At 37.1% G+C, this 12,713-nt stretch overlaps 1 protein-coding gene across 3 annotated transcripts in view; it reads right to left on the bottom strand.

Moving 5' to 3' along the window:
* The window catches only part of LOC121382205 (CWF19-like protein 1), a 41,764-nt gene that overhangs the window by 3,594 nt on the left and 25,457 nt on the right, over positions 1-12,713 (bottom strand). For all 3 annotated transcript variants that reach the window (XM_041511729.1, XM_041511730.1, XM_041511731.1), the window contains 6 exons: positions 12,432-12,560; positions 11,515-11,626; positions 9,628-9,707; positions 7,985-8,100; positions 7,307-7,400; positions 2,466-2,579 (listed from right to left, as the gene is read on the bottom strand). In XM_041511729.1, the coding sequence (XP_041367663.1) occupies positions 2,466-2,579; positions 7,307-7,400; positions 7,985-8,100; positions 9,628-9,707; positions 11,515-11,626; positions 12,432-12,560 (645 nt within the window). The remainder of the gene's footprint in view (positions 1-2,465; positions 2,580-7,306; positions 7,401-7,984; positions 8,101-9,627; positions 9,708-11,514; positions 11,627-12,431; positions 12,561-12,713) is intronic.

Genomic DNA, 12,713 nt, shown 5'->3' with positions numbered 1-12,713 from the left:
AACTGACAATTTATCAAGTGAGCGCTTTACCACTGGGCTACGCCCTGCCCCGTAATTTTGAAGAAAGAATATATATATATATATATCACATACGTCTGTAGGAGACTGGATATCACTGTGTGTGTGTGTATATATATATTATATATATATATATATATATATATATATATATATATATATATATATATATATATATATATATATATATATATGTATATATCACATACGTCTGTAGGAGACTGGATATCACTGTGTGTGTATATATATATACAGTGGACTCTGTCTAAACCAGACTCACTTCGTAGTCCGGTTTACATAGAGGACCGGTTTAGACAGAGTTCACCCAGAGTTATGGTTCTTGAATGATCGACAATGACATTTGATCCCATGTTTTGACTGTAGATTTGAATCAAATTCTTGTATTAATTTGATTTTAGTTTCTAACGAAAGTACGATACGTTGCCGTTTTTGGGGTCGTTCCACCATTATAAATGAAATAAGATAACACAAAATAAACGTATGTGTGTATGTATGCCCACAAATGACTGTCAGGTCAGATGTCGGGAATTAACGTGCTTATATCAATTTAATGTTCAAGCACGCTTGTTGCGACCACGATTTCTGACTAGGGTCAGAAACTGTGCTCACAACGAGAGGGGTGGGGAGAGTGTTAGTAAAAAAAAAAAAAAAAAAAAAAATTAAATTAAAATTAGAAAGGTTTATACAAATGATTATATAAAAATACTAATTAATGGTTAAATAAAATTTATTTACAAGGAAGTTAAAAAGTGTTTATACAAAGGGTTAAAAATATACGAGCGATTCGCACCTATTTATATATGCGTTGACAAGTATAACTCGCCAAATTCATAAGAGTGAAATCAGTTAGGTATCAACACACACATTAATATTAATCCGATTAATCTAACGACCTACCGCAATAAGAGTAAACTTCACACGTGTGTGATTACATTTTGTATTTGGCGTCCTGATTACTTGGCAATTGACGATCATTGTTCAACTAATTAAGCAGCCCGTCGTTCAGTCAAATCCCAATCCGGTGTAGACAGAGGTAATTAATGCATGAACGGTTCTTTCGTTCTTGATTTTTGATCCGGAGTCCGGAGTAGACAGAGTACGGATTAGGCAGAGATTTATACCTAAGAGATAAACGGTAGCTGAACGGGACTTTAGAAATGGACCGGTTTACGCAGAGATCCGGATTACACAGAATCCGGTTTAGACAGAGTCCACTGTATATCACATACGTCTGTAGGAGACTGGATATCACTGTGTGTGTATATATATATATATCTCACATACGTCTGTAGGAGACTGGATATCACTGTGTGTGTATATATATATATATATATATATCACATACGTCTGTAGGAGACTGGATATCACTGTGTGTGTATATATATATATATATATATATATATATCACATACGTCTGTAGGAGACTGGATATCACTGTGTGTGTATATATATATATATATATATATATATATATCACATACGTCTGTAGGAGACTGGATATCACTGTGTGTGTATATATATATATATATTTATCATATAATATCTTACATTTTCAGTGTAATCAAAGTATGTGATATTTTTCAGATCACATACTTTAAGAATTTGATAACTTTACAAATTAGATGTAAATTAGTCGAGGTCTCGGCACTAGGTTTATTGACATTTAAGCAAACGTACTTTGGTGACACTCCATGATTGACGTATGCATTCATAGTCATCAAATAAAAACATTTCAATGGCAATTTGAGACTAAAAGCTGTCCAGCATTCAGAAAACAAAAAACGTTAGGCATAACTTTTATTTTGATGTAAGGACATCCAAAATGACGTCATTTGAGTTTGACGTCATTTCCATTCAAAAATACACCGCGCCACATATTCTTACGTCATTTGAATATCTAGTAATGGCGGACTGGAATTAAAGTTGTGTGTACAGTTTACAAAAACACGTTGTATTAAGCTTGAGCTGATATGATAAAGAGATTATTACCCTCGTGTATTTTGGGATCGTCAATATCACATATTAGGAATAAAAATAATGTATTATGCTTGCATAATACAATTTTTATTCCTAATATATGATATTGACGATACCGAAAAACACTCTGGTAATAACCTCTCTCTATATATATATATATAACAATTGAAAGACTAAGTGTAGATCTTGTTTGAAAGAACAAAACTGATGAACATATCAATGTGTCTGAAGTTGGAATTTTGGATAGTTTGTACATCTATCTGACCCAATGTTAATTATAATGGACAATAAGAATATAATGGACAATAAGAATATAATGGACAATAAGAATATAATGGACAATAAGAATATAATTGTTTAAGAATGAGCACAGTTCCAGTACATATATACGGAAAGGAAGACTACGTTTCACTCGTTTGAAAGAAACCCAAACGGATGAAGATATGCACCTGCTTGAGGTCGGAATGTTTGGGTATCTCGTACAGCTCGATGGAGCTACCCTCGGCACAATCCATAAATACGTCCTTCGCATCAATGATCGTATCTTCGGGAATGGGCACTACCTACAGAGGCAAACAAACAAAAAAACAGGAAGAAAAAAAGATCATTCTCTATGGTTCAGAAATAATTCCTATTGAGGGAAATGAAAGGAAACAAATGGTTAACATTGTCTAATCAGAAGCTATTTGTTTTAAATATATGGCAAGTGCGAACCTTTAAATACCTCAATACATCAACTTTGCCATATTTTGGACCTAATCCGATTTGAAAAACAAAATGACAAGTAAGTTGAACACCTTGCAAATAAAGAACATAACACGATGTAATAAACAGAATATTACACTCCTTCCCATAAGACATTGTGGAATCATTTTCATTTTGAACAACTTATTTTGTGCTTATATCCAATTAAGATTGAAGCACGCTGTCCTGGGCACACACATCAGCTATCTGAACTGTTGTTAATTGTTAGTGGTTAGTGAGAGAGAAGAAGGTGTAATGACTTTTCACCTTCCCACTGAGTCGTTAAAACTTGCTCTGGGTGGGAGCTGGTACCGAGCTGCAAACCCTGTACCTACCAGCCTTATGTTCGACGGTTTAACCACGATGCCACCGAGGCCAGTTTTGTAGAATCACATACATGTATTTCAACCCATTTGTTTTTAACCATATATCGCTGACTTTCACTTGTGAAGTATGATTGAAAACACACTCATAATATAAATGGTACCTTATTTAGTTTTCTCTTTACACTGTGTGTCTGATACTGGAATTTGATAGTGTATTTTGGAAGGAAGAAATATTTTATTCAATGATACACCCATTCAATGTTTTAATTATAGTTATGTGACATCAGACTTGTGGTTAATGACAACACAGATAATGAGATAGGATACCTGCTGATGTTATGGAATGGGCTACTCTTTCTGATTAGGTCACGTCAGGTCAGTGTTTAACGTGCACATTCAGAACAACCTGTTGTAGCGCACTCCTGTCCTGGGCGCAGGTGCTGGCTCCTCTGTCCATGACAGAAAAGGGGTGGGGTGGGTTGGAAGGGAGACGGCTGCACTGGCTGGTGCAAGGGAGCACCAGCAGTCTGACGGGGCCGGTAACAGGCGGAGGATGGTATGGTGCTATGGAATTTGGAAAATCACGTAGGATTAAGCCAAAAGAGAATGAGTGCATATTTTTGTAAAGGAAATTAGGCACAATTTTGAATGGTCCGCCAAAAATTAAAGATAGGGAGCTATGTATATTCTGATTATCAGCAAGTGATCTTTTATATACAGCATCCCACAGACTGAATAGTAAACACTGTGGTCTTTCATATACAGCATCCCACAGACCGAATGGTAAACACTGGGGTCTTTCATATACAGCATCCCACAGACCGAATGGTAAACACAGGGTTCTTTCATATACAGCATCCCACAGACCGAATGGTAAACACTGGGGTCTTTCATATACAGCATCCCACAGACCGAATGGTAAACACTGTGGTCTTTCATATACAGCATCCCACAGACCGAATGGTAAACTCTGTGGTCTTTCATATACAGCATCCCACAGACCGAATGGTAAACACTGGGGTCTTTCATATACAGCATCCCACAGACCGAATGGTAAACACTGGGGTCTTTCATATACAGCATCCCACAGACCGAATGGTAAACACTGGGTTCTTTCATATACAGCATCCCACAGACCGAATGGTAAACACTGGGTTCTTTCATATACAGCATCCCACAGACCGAATGGTAAACACTGTGGTCTTTCATATACAGCATCCCACAGACCGAATGGTAAACACTGTGGTCTTTCATATACAGCATCCCACAGACCGAATGGTAAACACTGTGGTCTTTCATATACAGCATCCCAGACCGAATGGTAAACACTGTGGTCTTTCATATACAGCATCCCACAGACCGAATGGTAAACACTGTGGTCTTTCATATACAGCATCCCACAGACCGAATGGTAAACACTGTGGTCTTTCATATACAGCATCCCACAGACCGAATGGTAAACACTGTGGACTTTCATATACCGGTTGTGGTGTGGAAAAGCCTCCTGCCCATTGGGCCCACTGATGTGGATTGATCCTAGACTGACTGTGTATCTGACAAACAATTTACCACTGGGCTTTGTCCCACCTCAATGTGTTCTTGTTTAGTAAATACACACACAACGTAACCAGTATCCCACCTCGGTGTGTTCTAGTTTAGTAAATACACACACAACGTAACCAGTGTCCCACCTCGGTGTTCTAGTTTAGTAAATACACACACAACGTAACCAGTGCCCCACCTCGGTGTGCCCCACCTCGGTGTATTCTAGTTTAGTAAATACACACACAAACGTAACCAGTGCCCCACCTCGGTGTGTTCTAGTTTAGTAAATACACACACAAACGTAACCAGTGCCCCACCTCGGTGTGTTCTAGTTTAGTAAATACACACACAAACGTAACCAGTGCCCCACCTCGGTGTGTTCTAGTTTAGTAAATACACACACAAACGTAACCAGTGCCCCACCTCGGTGTGTTCTAGTTTAGTAAATACACACACAACGTAACCAGTGCCCCACCTCGGTGTGCCCCACCTCGGTGTGTTCTAGTTTAGTAAATACACACACAAACGTAACCAGTGCCCCACCTCGGTGTGTTCTAGTTTAGTAAATACACACACAAACGTAACCAGTGCCCCACCTCGGTGTGTTCTAGTTTAGTAAATACACACACAAACGTAACCAGTGCCCCACCTCGGTGTGTTCTAGTTTAGTAAATACACACACAAACGTAACCAGTGCCCCACCTCGGTGTGTTCTAGTTTAGTAAATACACACACAAACGTAACCAGTGCCCCACCTCGGTGTGTTCTTGTTTAGTAAATACACACACAAACATAACCAGTGCCCCACCTCAGTGTGTTCTAGTTTAGTAAATACACACACAAACGTAACCAGTGCCCCACCTCAGTGTGTTCTTGTTTAGTAAATACACACACAACGTAACCAGTGTCCCACCTCGGTGTTCTAGTTTAGTAAATACACACACAACGTAACCAGTGCCCCACCTCGGTGTGCCCCACCTCGGTGTGTTCTAGTTTAGTAAATACACACACAAACGTAACCAGTGCCCCACCTCGGTGTGTTCTAGTTTAGTAAATACACACACAAACGTAACCAGTGCCCCACCTCGGTGTGTTCTAGTTTAGTAAATACACACACAAACGTAACCAGTGCCCCACCTCGGTGTGTTCTAGTTTAGTAAATACACACACAAACGTAACCAGTGCCCCACCTCGGTGTGTTCTTGTTTAGTAAATACACACACAAACGTAACCAGTGCCCCACCTCGGTGTGTTCTTGTTTAGTAAATACACACACAAACGTAACCAGTGCCCCACCTCGGTGTGTTCTAGTTTAGTAAATACACACACAAACGTAACCAGTGCCCCACCTCGGTGTGTTCTAGTTTAGTAAATACACACACAAACGTAACCAGTGCCCCACCTCGGTGTGTTCTTGTTTAGTAAATACACACACAAACGTAACCAGTGCCCCACCTCAGTGTGTTCTTGTTTAGTAAATACACACACAAACGTAACCAGTGCCCCACCTCAGTGTGTTCTTGTTTAGTAAATACACACACAAACGTAACCAGTGCCCCACCTCAGTGTGTTCTTGTTTAGTAAATACACACACAAACGTAACCAGTGCCCCACCTCAGTGTGTTCTTGTTTAGTAAATACACACACAAACGTAACCAGTGCCCCACCTCAGTGTGTTCTTGTTTAGTAAATACACACACAAACGTAACCAGTGCCCCACCTCAGTGTGTTCTTGTTTAGTAAATACACACACAAACGTAACCAGTGCCCCACCTCAGTGTGTTCTTGTTTAGTAAATACACACACAAACGTAACCAGTGCCCCACGTCAGTGTGTTCTTGTTTAGTAAATACACACACAAACGTAACCAGTGCCCCACGTCAGTGTGTTCTTGTTTAGTAAATACACACACAAACGTAACCAGTGCCCCACGTCAGTGTGTTCTTGTTTAGTAAATACACACACAAACGTAACCAGTGCCCCACCTCAGTGTGTTCTTGTTTAGTAAATACACACACAAACGTAACCAGTGCCCCACGTCAGTGTGTTCTTGTTTAGTAAATACACACACAAACGTAACCAGTGCCCCACCTCAGTGTGTTCTTGTTTAGTAAATACACACACAAACGTAACCAGTGCCCCACCTCAGTGTGTTCTTGTTTAGTAAATACACACACAAACGTAACCAGTGCCCCACCTCAGTGTGTTCTTGTTTAGTAAATACACACACAAACGTAACCAGTGCCCCACCTCAGTGTGTTCTTGTTTAGTAAATACACACACAAACGTAACCAGTGCCCCACCTCAGTGTGTTCTTGTTTAGTAAATACACACACAAACGTAACCAGTGCCCCACCTCAGTGTGTTCTTGTTTAGTAAATACACACACAAACGTAACCAGTGCCCCACCTCAGTGTGTTCTTGTTTAGTAAATACACACACAAACGTAACCAGTGCCCCACCTCAGTGTGTTCTTGTTTAGTAAATACACACACAAACGTAACCAGTGCCCCACCTCAGTGTGTTCTTGTTTAGTAAATACACACACAAACGTAACCAGTGCCCCACCTCAGTGTATTCTTGTTTAGTAAATACATACACAACGTAACCAGTGTCCCACCTCAGTGTATTTTTGTTTTGTAAATACATACACAACATAACCAGGATATACGTACTTGAATCTGGAGGTGTTGAGTTCTGAAGTTTCTCTCGAAGAATACCACACCTTTTCCCTGCGCCTTGAAAAACTTCTTCAGAGATGACTGATACATGATAACATTAAGGTTTGTAATTAAAAAAACATTTTGTGATGTACATTTGATTCACAAATAAATTTATACTGTAATTATGAAATGCTATAAAAGTAGTCAAGACCCCACAAACTAAGACCATATAATTTAGTGGAGGGTAAATTAACTTATTTTACGTATTTAATATTTTTTAATACATACTGAAAAAATCCCCCAACAAAACAAGAACAAGCAAAAACGACACAAACGGCGACCAGAGACAAAATATTTATTTAGTTTTGCCGTAAATCATTATGAGTTGACAATATGGAGAAAACTTGAAGTGTTTTCTCTTTCATGGATACATTACCTGTGAAAAGAAATGTTGGTTTGAAAATTTTAATTTAATGAATGAATGAATGTTTAACGACACCCCAGCACCATAAAATACATCATGGGCTACTGGGTGTCAGACATTTTTTATTTAAAAAAGTAATATCTATGGATAGAAAATTTGTTTTGGACCTAATACCATAAAACTATTTTGAATTTTGTTTTAGATTTTTGCATTATCCTTCTAAACTTTACTATATTTACCAACTTTTCAGTTTGGTTAAAGGATACTTAATGATCTCCTCTTGGATATCTGTGGGTGCGGAGACTATTGACTGGTGATGGCCAATCGGCAGTATCAACACGTGATCGGGCACTAAACCACCCTTTGCAAGTGCAATGTAGATCTGTAGTCAAAATAAATAAAACATTAAACTGATATATTAAAAAATAGGACACAGTAACTAGAAGCGTCATTTTATTAATGTTACGGAAATATTAGTTATTCTTCTTTAAAAGGAAGCAAACGTGACCTCAAGACATAAAGGTGAGGTGAGCAAATGAAGCATACATTTGTAAATTCAAAAAAAGAAAAAAAGAGAAAGAGAAAAAAGAAAACAAAAAGAATGGATCCTTCATTTCCCTGATAAAATGTTTACTTTGAATAATTGCTAAGAAAATCATTGCGTTGGTTACCAATCTGTTTTGATGTCAGTTTAGTGTGTCTTCGTGTATGTATTTGTGTTGGCATTTGTGTATGTTTGTATTTATGTCTTTGCGTACACATGCAAGATAGAGCCTTTGTTGATATGACAAAATAACTCTGCTCTGAAAGTGTTCACATTTGTATGATCTTTGTATTTTTTCTAATAAAAAAGCCGATATCACTGATATGCTGTTTGAAAATCTGTGCATCTTGATGCACATTTTATTCACTTTATCTATACACTGCCACATATGTGCATTATGGGAAATGCTGCCTTGAAAAAGTATCTCTGATTTCAAGCTAAATTCAAGATGGCCGATTCCATGTAATAACCTAACAATGTAAGCACATAAAATGCATGTGTGTCTGTGTGTTTGTATTTATGTGTTTGTATGTGCTCATGTTAAGACAGAGCGTTTTCTGCCCCTATAATTTGTATAACATGAATGTATGGTCTATGTGTGTTTGTATTTATGTGTTTGTATGTGCTCATGTTAAGACAGAGCGTTTTCTGCTTCTATAATTTGTATAACATGAATGTGTGGTCTATGTGTGTTTGTATTTATGTGCTCATGTTAAGACAGAGCGTTTTCTGCTCCTATAATTTGTATAACATGAATGTATGGTCTATGTGTGTTTGTATTTATGTGTTTGTATGTGCTCATGTTAAGACAGAGCGTTTTCTGCTTCTATAATTTGTATAACATGAATGTGTGGTCTATGTGTGTTTGTATTTATGTGCTCATGTTAAGACAGAGCGTTTTCTGCTCCTATAATTTGTATAACATGAATGTATGGTCTATGTGTGTTTGTATTTATGTGTTTGTATGTGCTCATGTTAAGACAGAGCGTTTTCTGCTTCTATAATTTGTATAACATGAATGTGTGGTCTATGTGTGTTTGTATTTATGTGCTCATGTTAAGACAGAGCGTTTTCTGCTTCTATAATTTGTATAACATGAATGTGTGGTCTATGTGTGTTTGTATTTATGTGCTCATGTTAAGACAGAGCGTTTTCTGCTCCTATAATTTGTATAACATGAATGTGTGGTCTATGTGTGTTTGTATTTATGTGCTCATGTTAAGACAGAGCGTTTTCTGCTCCTATAATTTGTATAACATGAATGTGTGGTCTATGTGTGTTTGTATTTATGTGCTCATGTTAAGACAGAGCCTTTTCTGCTCCTATAATTCGTATAAAATGAATACACAATGAATACACATTTACCTCTGTGCCAACACTGACAACAAGATGTTTTTCTACTTGAGGACTGCCTAGACAAAACCAGCAGGGTCCAGTGGGTTGAGCTGTGCAAACAAAACACCACAAACATTGGACATATTGTACCCAGTAAAAATACTTGTCTTTATCTGAACTAAACTTCACTAAAATTAATGAATGTTTAACGACACCCCAGCACGAAAAAAACTTCACTAGAGTAAACGACGAGTACCGTTAAGACTCGATTATGTTAATAATGAAAATATTTGTATTAAGAAAATTTATCTAAAGGAATTATATTGGCAGTGTTTGAACAATGGTTTTTACTACTTGTTTTATCAATTAAAAGATATTTTCATCTAATGTTAACCCAACAATCTGATTAAAATTAGCTCTACTGGTCTCACCAATAGATCTAACAGCATTGCATGGACTCCCATGTCCAGGTGACATTTCATCTATAAATAACAATTTAAATATCAACCAATTACATTTCGCCTTTTATAACGTTATTCGGGAGCATACAAATTCTAAAAATATCAAAGGAGACTATTTATGCAATAGGCAAACTTGTTGGCCTATTTCAACATTGAAAAAAACAGGGGGAAAAGTGCAGTAATAAACTCTGGATTGTATACTAGAATAAACAGATTTTATGGCTATACCATCACGAGGTTTTTTTCCGTCTTGAAATGAATTTTACATAAAATTTTATATTGCAATTAGTTTCCGGCATACTTCGTAATTCACCCGAATCATTTCGTATACCCTCAGCATAAACCCGAATTTATAAAAAAAAAAAATTCAAATCACTGGCATGATTTTGCAAGTACGGTTTTGATAGGTCGAATGAAAGGTCAACTGGACATGAGCTCCAATGGGCTGCTGTTAGATCCACATGTAATAGTGGAGCTAATTTTAATTAGATTGGTTAACCCAATGAAGTAATGACATAAGATAAATAAATGATTAACAGATGTGTTCAGTGTAAATAGCTTGACAAGGATTCAATGTACTGTCCATTTCTAACTAAATGTTGTAATAATATCAATCTCTAAATCCTAATTCTAACTTCTATTCTTCTAATCCCCACTCATTTAAAAAACAAACTCAGCTAGATCGACTTAAACAACAATAACACTGCCTGGAGCCTAAAAAAATTGCCCTGAATTTTTACTTTTAGCGATGAATTTTGTCCCAACAAAATAATAATCATATGCATACAGGCTCTCATTTTTGTATGGGGGGGGGGGGGGGCATGCTGGTTTCTGCCCGAATCTGGATAACATATATTCATATTAGCATTATTGCCAAACAGCTATATAGGGTTACAAACGAATCACCACCCATTTTTACATGGATTACAACTCATTTTCAGGGTAGAATGATGGAAATCCATGGTGAAAAGGTCTCAGGTTAGCACATTTTGCCAGAATATCTCTATATTTTCCTGAATTTGAGGTTTTGCTCCAGAACGGGGGGAGGGGAGGGGGAGGGGAGAGAGGAGGAGGAGGAGAGCAGTTGTCCCCCTTGTCTCGTATGCTTATAATAATGAGAATAAGGCTAGTGTGATAAAAGTTGTATAAAATATCAAGGAATGATAAAAACCATGGCAACAGTTAACCGGATCTGCATTGTTATATCTTCACTGACGTTCTCGTTCCAGCCAGTGCGACCACGACTGCTAAATCAAAGGCCATGGTATGTGCTGTCCTGTCTGTGGGATGGTGCATATAAAAGATCCCTTGCTTCTAATGGAAAAATGTAGCAGATTTCCTCTCTGAGACTATATGTCGACATTACCAAATGTTTGACATCCAACAGCCGATAATTAATAAATCAATGTGCTCTAGTTGTGTCATTAAACAAAACAAACAAACAAACTTCACTCACGTGGCTTTCGTTTTCTTTCTCCTGAATAATCTCCTGACCCCGATTTCCTCTTCTGTCCAGAGTTATCTTTCTTGACTGTCATGTCGTAGAAGAATTGAGTAGATTGCTCCTCCTGAAAATGAATTTCTTATAATAAATATCGACCCAATCATCTTCCTCCTATGTTTGCAGGGCGAGTTCTGGATGAGTAGAAAAATTCGCAAAATTATCTATTAAATTTCAAAACTGTAAAAATCTAGTTACAAAATATCAATTACATGACATTAGTTTGCCAAATTAAAAAACAATTTGCCAATTGTTTTTAAAATTTGCGACAGGTCAATTTTGGCGAGTGGCACAATGTATAACCTTTCATGTAATCTGAAGGGGAGAAAGGAATGACACAAAACACCAAGTATACAAAACAATCATTCGTGAAATATTCAAAAACCATAACAAGTTAAACTGTATGAGTGCAAAGTAGTATTCAGAATAATATTGGATTTGAATAAATAAATAAGAAAACATGCACAATATTTATGCTGGATTAATTAATGGTTTACAAAGACAGACTCGTATAAACCACACACAAAAATAAATACACACTTTAGAGTTTGATGTATATGCCAGATTGCTTGATGGTTTACAAGGACACACTCGAATAAACCACACACAAGAATAAATACACACTTTAGAGTTTGATGTATATGCCAGATTGCTTGATGGTTTACAAGGACACACTCGAATAAACCACACACAAGAATAAATACACACTTTAGAGTTCGATGTATATGCCAGATTGCTTGATGGTTTAGAAGGACACTTGTATAAACCACACACAAGAATAAATATACACTTTTGAGTTCGAAGTATATGCCAGATTGCTTGATGGTTTAGAAGGACACTTGTATAAACCACACACAAGAATAAATACACACTTTAGAGTTCGAAGTATATGCCAGATTGCTTGATGGTTTGTATGGACACTCAGTGACATCTTGAGGTTGTTTTATAAGTTCTACTGAGTCCATTTTGGAAAGAGGGGTGATGCTGAATGCATATAGAAACTGAAAAACACAAATTAAAAAAAAAAATGACATGAAAGAAACAAAAAACAGTTGGTAAGCACAAGTTAGCCAAAGAAATGGGTAATTTTTGTCTAACAGATAAATGTAAGTTAAAGAAAAGAAATATGGATTTAAATGTAAAACAAAAGAATG

Source organism: Gigantopelta aegis, chromosome 9 (assembly GCF_016097555.1).
Source record: "Gigantopelta aegis isolate Gae_Host chromosome 9, Gae_host_genome, whole genome shotgun sequence".
Classification (NCBI taxonomy): Eukaryota; Metazoa; Mollusca; class Gastropoda; order Neomphalida; family Peltospiridae; genus Gigantopelta; species Gigantopelta aegis.
The sequence above is the reverse complement of the archived record's forward strand: the minus strand, read 5'-3'. Positions and strand labels throughout refer to the sequence as shown.